Source organism: Bidens hawaiensis, unplaced genomic scaffold (genome assembly GCF_021521415.1).
Source record: "Bidens hawaiensis isolate Kalapana, Puna unplaced genomic scaffold, B.hawaiensis_p1.1 tig00015852_1, whole genome shotgun sequence".
In the NCBI taxonomy this organism is placed as follows: domain Eukaryota; kingdom Viridiplantae; phylum Streptophyta; class Magnoliopsida; order Asterales; family Asteraceae; genus Bidens; species Bidens hawaiensis.
The window spans coordinates 47,287-57,524 of NW_027492416.1; the positions used below are offsets into that span (position 1 = coordinate 47,287).

The following is a 10,238-nucleotide window of genomic DNA, read 5'->3' on the forward strand; positions in this document are numbered from 1 at the left end:
AAAAGTTTTCAATTTTAACCGATTTGCCCAAATATCGATTGACTGGTGAGTAGTCGGTGGGATACCGACTAATAATTAATCGATAGCTAGACTCGATTTTTACAACCATGACAATATAAGTTTTTATCTATTATGTTTCTTTATTGTCTAGCATGTTACAATTTTCAAGTTTTATTGATTTTTGCATGACATTTGAAATGTCTTCATTATGGATCATCTCCGACAATCTACGATTCTAAAGAGTCAGTTCAGTTTTAAACGAAGGATTACCATGCAAAACATACCATATCAGTGAATAGTAGGATGACTCTTCAAAGCAAATAACATTGACGTCACATTCACATGTTAAACTCAGCCAATACGCGACTTCATCTTTCACCTTAATGAAAGGACCAATGAATATATATTTATGACTCACTATCAAATTTTCTAAAAATTAAAGAGTGCAGTTAACCAACACTAATTAACTCTCACTCTACTTATAAAAATGTGAAATGTAAACTTATGTGAGTGAAATACTTTCCTTTTCTGAACAGTTTATCTTTCTTACATCTTAAACTTATGTAACATTATAGGTAAAGCATATGCGCCGCCCCCCCCCCCCCCCCCCAACACACACAAACAAAAAGGTAAGGCATGTGTTGTGTTCAAAAGTTAAAAAAGTTGTTTTACTACTTTTGCATGTTAAGTACTTTCAAAACGTATTTTACTTTGTGGGATACTTGAGTTTATGATAATAAAGCTTATTCTATAAATGGTTATGTTCAAAAGTTAAAAGTTCATTTATTTAATAAAATATATGTTATAGTTATATTCATACATTCTGGTAAAGTGTTATGAGAACTGAGAAATACATTTATAATGATGATAAAATCATTGTAATTATGCATCAAACTTTGCAAGTCCTGTGTATAAATAATAGGCTTGTTTAACTTCACAATCTTAATCAAGTTTTATGTATAAAGTTTGGCTCGAGCTCGTTTATTAGAGGAGCGTCAATTTATGCTTTTGCCCAAACATTTTAACAAGTTAATCTCAATTCTCAAGTAGCTAACGAACGGCTCAGTTTACTTACACTCATATTGAATCAAACAAATTCCAACATTTTTTAGAAGATCAAGTTAACTATTGGTAAGGGCGTCTAGATCAATGTATGGTATGTTGTCAAATTTGAAATATGGATGGGGACGAGTGCAATTCAAGCGTCACATTATCAAATTCAATTGATCTTTCATTTTTAAATCTTATATTTTTTTTATTTGTAACATTTATATTCTATGATTTCATTCAACCAATGTCTCAACAACTAACCAATCACTACATTATTTTAAAATACCTACAACATATTTATTTATGGATCTGGTGTAATACCACATCATATGTATAAAAATAAAACATTATATAGACTTAAGTTAATGGATAATTGGATATTTCATTTGGATATAGCCTTACGGGCTTTCTGTTATCTAGCCCATGAGAGTTAGCAGTTAGCACACATAGTGGGCCCCACATATCCATACACGTGTCACCAATGGTCATCTTTTTCTTCTTTAATCTCTGCAATTTTAACTTATCTCTGTTCATTCATTTCCACCATTGTTGATGAACCATGGCTTTCACTATTGCTTCCACCTCTTATTCATCTCTCCCGACTAGGTTCAATTCTCTCTCTCTCTCTCTCACACACACGTACACTCATTGACACAATCTTTATTATGGCAGGGGAGAAATCACCACAAAGTCACCTTGTGCTGAAAGAAGTTGTACTCCAAGGTACATGTTCAGAAGCACTAGCAGGCTCAAAGCAGGAAAAGAAGTATCAAGTGTGTGTGAACCACTTCCTGCTGACAGACCAGTATGGTTTCCCGGCACCTCACCTCCCGAATGGCTCGATGGCAGGTCCGTTATTATTATTATTATTATTATTATTATTATTATTATTCAATTATGTTCAGCTTCATACATAGTCAAGATTCATTAACTAATTAATAATTCTCATTTTCTTGATTGATATCAGCCTGCCCGGAGATTTTGGCTTTGACCCACTTGGATTAGGTTCGTAAACTTTAATGGCTTATATATTCTTTTTTTTTTTTACCAAATCTTCAAAGTTGGGGTGTGGACATTTCGGTTTGGGCTAAAACCGAAACTTCAGTTTTTGAATTTTTGAAAGCATTCTGTTTCGGTTTGATTTCAATTTTTTTTTTTTTTGTCATTTGAGCTTAAAATTTCGGGTTTGGAAAATAATTTTTGGCCCAAAATAATGAATTTAGACATAAATCATTTTGTTAATTAATAATTAATCAATTATTACATTTGGCTATAATATTTGAGCTAAAACATTATTAAATTCTTATAAATTATTTAAATAAAAAATGAAAATCTATAAATTCGTTTTGATTTTTATAAATGCAAAACACAAACCGAACCGTAAGTTTGGTTTTTACAAACATATAACCAAACATGTATTCTCTGAAAAATTGCTTCATTTTGTTAAACCAGGATCTGATCCAGAGTTACTCAAGTGGTTTGCACAAGCCGAGTTGATGCACAGCCGTTGGGCCATGCTTGCAGTTGCGGGTATTCTGGTTCCAGAATGGCTCGAAAGTTTGGGCTTTATCGACAATTTCTCATGGTATGAAGCCGGGTCTAGAGAATACTTTGCTGACCCGACAACTTTGTTCGTGGTACAGCTAGCCTTGATGGGTTGGGTGGAAGGTCGAAGATGGGCCGACATGATCAACCCCGGGTGCGTTGACATCGAGCCTAAACTCCCTAACAAGAAGAAACCAAAGCCCGATGTTGGGTACCCGGGTGGATTGTGGTTCGACCCGTTTATGTGGGGAAGAGGATCACCCGAACCGGTGATGGTTTTGAGGACCAAGGAAATAAAGAACGGGCGGCTAGCCATGCTCGCCTTTTTGGGTTTCGTGTTCCAAGCCGTTTACACAGGGCAAGGCCCCCTCGAGAACTTATCGGCTCACCTTGCGGATCCGGGTCATGTCAACATTTTCTCGGTAGATACCTTCAATTATGTTTTCTTACTTTAAAATAAGTGTGAGATCAATGGCTATACTTTCTAATCAACTTTTATATTGTTTTCAGGCCTTCAGCAATCAAATATGATCACGGATGCTTTGGTTACAAGCTTCATGATCTTTCAACTAGAGGTTTTATGTGCTTGTACCAATTATGAGCACATGTATACATCTGATGCATCATATTGTAATGATATTTTGAATCTCATTCTTTTATAACATGAAATATATATTGCTTTAGGCTGTCCTTTGAGCGGTTTCACATCTTTTCAACAATACTGAACCATAAGGACATCCATACTGGTTATACAAAACGCTATGAGCAGTGAGACCTTTTCATCTAATTATGTGCTTAATGATTCCACTTCACAGCATTAGTTAAAGTAATTTTTAAGTTAAGTAAAAATATTAAAAAGAAAATAAAATAAGTTGTTGTGCATGAAGTTGATTGGGTATTCTAAAAGCTGTTTGGGATTTCCTTATTTTGGCCTCTGTATGGCTTTTGGAAAAGTCATAAGTTACAAAATTAGTAACTTATCCAGCTTTTTCACTCACATCAACACACCAGATATCATTTAATTCTTCAAAAAATTAAAAAGTCATAAAGGATGCCAAAAAAAAAAATCCCAAACACCCCCTAAATAAATGCAAATTGGTATTGATGAAATAAACGGCAACGTGATGTCCTGCCTACTTGGCTTGAAGCCTCTGATCAAATTCTACAAAAGCGCTCCCACCGGTAGCGATGTTTGGGCTTTAAGTGTAGGTGGATAAGAGATACATCTCACTACAGATACCCTATGTTAGTGTAACACAACTTGAATGACAAAAATATGGCTTGATTTATAAACGAATTCTTATTTACAAGACTTTCACCAAGTAAAGATTATTTTTGAAAGTATTGAATATTTAACTATTTAGTGAACTATATTTATATAAAAGATTTTCAAAATGTGGGAGTTACATACGGTGGGGGTCAATTTTAGATTTGGCTTTGATTTTTGTTTGTGTTAATATTCGATTTCATATTTTGAGTTTATAACTTTGTGCTTCATAGGTTGGAAAAACGGTTGAAAACTAAGTCGCTTCAATGTTTTTCAACATGTATTAACGCCGTGATTGAAACTCTACCTACCGACAGTCAACAAAAACATAAATAGCGTTGGTGAAAGTGGAGTTGCACAAAAAAGGAAGATGGCAGCAACACTAACAGCATCCGAGGTTGCCTTGAAGTTGAATCTGAAGCCACATCCAGAAGGCGGCTTCTTCTCGGAGACTTTCAGAGACACTTCCATCACACTCTCCACTTCTCAACTTCCACCTGAATGTAAGTGCTTACATCTCAATCCCGTTTTCTTTCTTCATCAATCAACTGACTCTTCACTATATATATCTTGTGGATACTTGACTTGAAACTTTATTAGTTGTGTTAAGGTGAATCAAGTTTAGCCAGTCATCAGTATATTATTAATTTAAATTCTACTGTACATTATTAGATCATAAATAAAGATTGCAACAATTTTTCCTCTTTTTGTTGCATTTTTTTTTATCAATGGACTTCAGTCTTGAAATCTTAAACCGTTACAGAAGGAGATCCAATTCATTTTAAGATTATATATATGATGAGTCAATTTATTTTTAAATTGATTTATCACAGGATATCAAAATTAATCCATTAAGCTGCCTTTTTTAGGAAGTTTTTCGAAATTAAAAAGATGACAGTTAAATTTAGTGAAATTAAGGAAGTAAATATAAGTGAACTTCTATGCACTCGATGATTTACATACATGTTTTATAATTGGGGGAAACTGTAAACACAAAGCCGGGGCTCCAGAGGTGGAGTCCGGGTCTGTAAATTGGGAAGCCCGCTGCCCGCCAGTGGTTTGTAACGTGATCCAACACATTGAGACGTTTTCGTCCGTTACTTATGGGTCACGTAACTTCAAACGGAGCTAAAGTTAGGCCCGCTTTAAGTTGGGAGTATTGTCTTGTCCATTGGCCATTCTCCAATGGATCCAAGCATGAATATGTGAAACTTTTAACTGCTGGTGGTTGTTTAGTGATTGAAAACAAGTGTGGGTGGTTTTGTTCTGATGGATGGTTTGCTTTATCTTTTCAACATCTTGATTAACATTACTCTTGCAATATAAAACATGTTTTCCATGACAATTATATATTCTTTTGGGCTTCTCTTTTTTTTTTTAATTCTATTTCTGTGACCTGATTTTAGAGTGTCAACAGATAAGGTCGATCGTCCTATCAGTACTGCGATATACTTCTTACTTCCATCTGGGAGTGTTTCACATCTTCATCGAATCCCGAGTGCAGAAACATGGCATTTCTATTTGGGCGAACCTCTTACGGTAATTGATCTCTAATCAAGATATTGCATTGCCATGATTATTTTCAATCTTTTGTTATATCTGTGTTTATATTATTGGTTAACAGATACTGGAAATAGATGATAAAGATGGAAGTGTGAAGTTAACATGTATTGGACAAGACATCGGAGAAAACCAACTGTTGCAGTATACAGTGCCACCAAATGTATGGTTTGGAGCGTTTCCTACCAAAGACTATGACATTTCAAAAGATAATGTTGTTGTGAAAAAGCCAACAAGGGACGCTGAAGAACATTATTCCTTGGTGGGATGCACGGTTGCACCCGCCTTCCAGTTTGAGGACTTTGTGTTGGGTAAACGGTCTGAACTCGTTGCTCGCTTTCCTGCTCATGAATCACTCATTTCTTTGATCGCATTTGAAGACTAAAAACCACTGCTTCATTGTGGTTTGACATGAGTCGTTATTTGATCATGTTCATGTTTTTGCATACCTTATAATCATGCTTGTGTTATCTTGTATTATTATGAATAATGTAACTTTTATTCTGTTTAATGATTTTTCAAGTCATGTTTTTAAAAGGTGTACGGTTTCGATTCCCTACTTCATACTTTTCAACATTACATACATTACCGATCAACTCCCACTTCTATTCATACATGCTATCCTGTATTCTTGTTTACAATTTCATCTAAGCATCTGCGTTTTCATCACGCAACACCATATTTTGCCTTCAAATTTCGATCTGTTATTGTTTTCAATCCCAACATTCAAAGCAGCCCAAACAGGTCACAGCACCACACAACTGAGTCAACACGACCGAGCATTGATTGTTCATTTTTGAACAAGCTTCAATGCAGCACATACAACAGCATTTGCCAAACACATTTGCACAACAATCACCAGCCACTCTCACAAGCTTTTCTGTTTGGTTGGGTGTCCTATGTTCAAACCCGGGAGGGATATTTTCAGACGTTGCAACCACGTTTCCAAACCCTAGCCCAAGGTGATGCAAAACTTTAATCATTTCGGTTTTTAGGGCTTCAATGTTTTGGAAACTGCCTTCCTTTTTTCCCTACATTATTTCATACAATATCTGAATACATGAACTGATTTTAAATTAAGGTGTTTGCAAGTTGCAACAAGTTACCTGCTTTTTTCCAGATTTTGAAGGTTTATCTAGTGGCTCTGTCTTCCACAAGGTCATATGTGTATACTCAGACACGGTACCCGTCTCTAGGCTCATCTTTGCTACCTGCCCATAACACATTAAATAAGCATAATTGATTTAAACAGATTCGATCAAGATTCTAAAAGTTGGTTATATGTTACCGACCTTCTTCTCAAGGTCTCGATATTGTGAAAACCATGCCTGTATCGTGTACGATTCAATCTGTGTCTTTGCAAGGACCTGGTTGATCCAAATAAACATAAAGTAGCATGACTTTTGAATAATAATCAATTTCAGCTAATAAAAACTTAAGGTTATATGGCACCTTTTCAAGAGGTATGTCGTTTGTGTGTTGTACTTCAATGTCAATACTGAAATGACTCATATCAGCATTGATGCCCTTAACTGTAAGTTTCTCAGGAAAATTACCCTTGTGTCGACCTGATACGATCAACGGTCTTTCAGAACAAAGGTCTAGAATGGTTGAAGGATAAACCTGTGAAAAAGTCGAGATATAATCTATGATCTTTTATGAAGAAACCGAATGCAAAAAAATTAGCCATACATACTTCCAGATCATCTAGACCATCAATCACAATGTTGGTCAATATGAAAGAAGCAGCTTTAGAAAACCATCTTTGTATTCCAGTTTCAATTGACTCTGATCAAACACACATCAGACAACATAATAAGTGACTTTTCATATATATTACGTTCAAAAGAAACCAAAACTTCTTAAAAAATCCTTGCCCAAAGACGGAAATGTATGTCAAAAAATGCAGTACCACTATCATAAGAGGCATAATAATGACCCTTTCCAATCATTGCAAGCATTTTTAAGAAGTAATGATTGCAGAATGAACCTGCAAACAAACAAGAAGGCAGTCACTTAAAATTCAGAACAAGATTATTTTTATATAAGCATTACCTATACCAAACGTGTTGATACGCGGACTCAGTTCCGACCCTTTATTTTGTAACTGTGTCTGTATGTCCTCACAGATTTGTCTCTCATTTTCAACAGATCCATCAGTAATAAAGAAAACCATTGGAATTGATTTCCTGGTCCCGGCAAACATGTCTAGTGCCTGAGAACCATACAATCACAGTTAACAAAATCAGCATATAAAATGCAAAATCTTGAACATTATGCAAAAATCTTGAACCTGGTCTAGAGCAATTGACATGTCTGTACCACCAAGTGCAACGAAATTAGTGTTAATCCACTCGGTTGCGTCCTTTATTGATTCATTAGTTGCTGGCTCTAAGGTTGGTGAATATAAGTAAATCCGATTGTTGAATGCCACTATACCAAAAGAATCTTCTCGATTAAGTTTTGAGAGCACTGCAATGAGTGCATTCTTTGTTACCTCAATTATGTTCCCATTCATGCTTTCACTTATATCAACCACAAAAACAACCTCTTTCCTGAACACCTATCAACAATCCTAAGTTTAGTTTACAACGCTATAAGTGGCTATTGCTGTTAACAAATTTTAAATCAACCTTTGTACTGTTATCAGGTCCTGCGAACAAATATAAGCCAAACATATCCCTTTGATCAATACTCGATGCTGATGGAGACTGCAAGACGACAACACCAAATGGACCGGTTGCAGAAGCCTGAAATATATTGGTACCTTTATCAGTTCAACTCATTTAAGTGTCTACACAAATGTTTATGACAATCTTACATGGTATTTGACGATAAAATCTATTTTTGACCATTTAAGAACCTGCGCTTCATATACAAAATCCAACTTTCCCGGTTCTCGTTTTCGTTCCTGGAATACAGCAAGTATTTCACTCGGTTATTAAGATAACAAGAACCTGTAAACTGTAAGATTATAGGATATTAATCAAAAACACTGATTTAAATTACACCTTTAGAGGGTGACTAGTTGTCTTACAAAGAACTTCGGTAGTCAGACCGGAGTTAACATTCAGTTGTATCTTTTCCATTTTTTGGTGTTTCTTTGAGGCAGGGGTAACATACTCCGGGAAGCTATAAGGTACAATCAATATGAACTCACCATCTTTATACATTATCTTCTGTGACCATCTAACTTTAATTGAAAGATTTGAACCACCATCAACCTTCAAAAAGTCAAAACAATATTCAACCTGATTATACATTTACATAATAATGAGCCTTTGAGATCTTTTTAATACGTGTTTTAACCTGTGGTATTGTGAAATTAAAAATGTGGGCTTTCAGAAGACCTCCATCTTTTAGCCCGGTTACACTCTCTTCATCCTCATTTTCATCGATCAGAGATAATCGAGTTGTATATGTTTTTCGGGCTACTTCAACCTCAGCACCTAGAATTGAACCCTGTTAGCCAAATGATATCATGTTGTTTGAGAATAAACAAATTTATCAATAATAAATGTATTTAATGTTGCTAGGTCATTCAGTTTTATAGTTAAAATTAATGTTTTTGTGATATAATTGTTACAATAACATTCTGATACTAACATTATGCATAAACTGAAGCCAAGTCCTCTAAATAATATAATTACACCAAAATTCCTACATTTTATAAAATTAATGTGGGACACATGTCCGATAAGTAGGCCACCTAAAAGTTGATTTTCATGTCTCTCTCATATTAAATAATATTTTGAAAGAAACAAAAGCATTTGTTTAGCATGTGTAATACACAAGTTTCTAGCCCAGTTCAAAATAACAAATTACCTCTTTGCCCATAGGAACCGCAACACGACAACTACACTTAGCATTTCCCATAACACAATGAACCCGCCAGGAACCATTCATCGTGACAAACGCCGTGTCCAAATAACATTCAACCTCAAACGAAATCCCGTTCATTTGAAGCGGGATCAACGCAGGCGGATTACACCGTCCGTGTACATGAGGCTGGTAACTCGGCATGTCAGGGTTATCAACAATCATTGGGTTAGAAATCACGGCGTAAACCATAGGAGATGTGGGGTATAAAGATCGCGTGGCCTTATCCATCGGTGTCACGGGTTTCGGGGCTGCCACCGAGCGGTCGTTACCGAAGTATATGCGCTTTATTAGCCGGAGGCCGTCTTCGACCCCCATGGTGAAGTCTTCGTGGTGCATTTTGAATAATGTTGGGTTTATTAATGGCGGGGAAGAATCGGGTTTATCGGTGATTTGGCTGGCGATGTTTTGGCGGTGATTACACCGGAGAAGAGATCCAACGGTGTAGTGTGATGCAGGAAACGAATATGGATGTGTTTTTTCAGTTTTTGTTCTAACTGTAAAATAACGAACCGGATTTTGGACGTTTACGGTAGCAGTCCTTAGTTGATGCTAGATGTTCATATTTCGTCCTTATAGTTATTTTTGACCAACGTTAGATTCATAGTTAGTGTTTTGTAAAATTACTAAACTACCATTACGTAAATATTAAAATTAGGGGCTTGCTTCATCCTCTCATGCTTTTGATGCATGGGGAAACTCTAATCGAGTATGGGACTAGAGAAGATATGCTCTAAGATATTGTAAAAAAATTGTTGCTAAAACACGTAACAAATTTAGATATAGCTTGCAAGTATGCGAAGCATGACAAGGGCTTTCATTCTATTTTATCATGATTAAATATTTCCCTATCTTGTTGAGATAGCTTGCAAGTATGCGAAGCATGACAAGGGCTTTCATTCTATTTTATCATGATTAAATATTTTCCTATCTTGTT

At 35.6% G+C, this 10,238-nt stretch overlaps 4 protein-coding genes across 5 annotated transcripts; 2 read left to right on the top strand and 2 right to left on the bottom strand.

The window, feature by feature from the left end:
• Positions 1–1,491: 1,491 nt before the first annotated feature.
• On the top strand, positions 1,492–3,279 carry LOC143549843 (photosystem I chlorophyll a/b-binding protein 6, chloroplastic-like). 2 transcript variants are annotated; one of them, XM_077040634.1, is made up of 5 exons: positions 1,492–1,656; positions 1,723–1,899; positions 2,018–2,055; positions 2,503–3,017; positions 3,106–3,279. In XM_077040634.1, exons 1-5 carry the CDS (start codon positions 1,610–1,612, stop codon positions 3,124–3,126), a joined length of 798 nt encoding a protein of 265 aa, XP_076896749.1. In that variant the 5' UTR covers positions 1,492–1,609; the 3' UTR covers positions 3,127–3,279. The 2 variants fall into 2 exon arrangements, with proteins under 2 accessions (XP_076896749.1, XP_076896748.1); XM_077040633.1 differs by lacking the exon at positions 3,106–3,279 and having other exon boundaries at positions 2,503–3,050.
• Positions 3,280–4,228: 949 nt separating this feature from the next.
• Positions 4,229–5,844, top strand: LOC143549845 (uncharacterized). The gene is made up of 3 exons (XM_077040635.1): positions 4,229–4,365; positions 5,280–5,401; positions 5,487–5,844. Exons 1-3 carry the CDS (start codon positions 4,233–4,235, stop codon positions 5,805–5,807), a joined length of 576 nt encoding a protein of 191 aa, XP_076896750.1. The 5' UTR covers positions 4,229–4,232; the 3' UTR covers positions 5,808–5,844.
• Positions 5,845–6,040: 196 nt separating this feature from the next.
• LOC143549846 (uncharacterized) lies at positions 6,041–7,593 on the bottom strand. The gene is made up of 6 exons (XM_077040636.1): positions 7,335–7,593; positions 7,119–7,210; positions 6,875–7,045; positions 6,715–6,789; positions 6,529–6,633; positions 6,041–6,453 (listed from the first exon to the last, which is right to left on the bottom strand). The coding sequence occupies exons 1-6, from the start codon at positions 7,381–7,383 to the stop codon at positions 6,136–6,138; spliced, it is 810 nt and encodes a 269-aa protein (XP_076896751.1). The 5' UTR covers positions 7,384–7,593; the 3' UTR covers positions 6,041–6,135.
• LOC143549861 (uncharacterized) lies at positions 7,446–9,640 on the bottom strand. Its single transcript, XM_077040648.1, has 7 exons — positions 9,248–9,640; positions 8,732–8,884; positions 8,434–8,646; positions 8,244–8,333; positions 8,056–8,172; positions 7,716–7,985; positions 7,446–7,637 (listed from the first exon to the last, which is right to left on the bottom strand). Exons 1-7 carry the CDS (start codon positions 9,638–9,640, stop codon positions 7,446–7,448), a joined length of 1,428 nt encoding a protein of 475 aa, XP_076896763.1.
• Between the last annotated feature and the right edge of the window lie 598 nt (positions 9,641–10,238).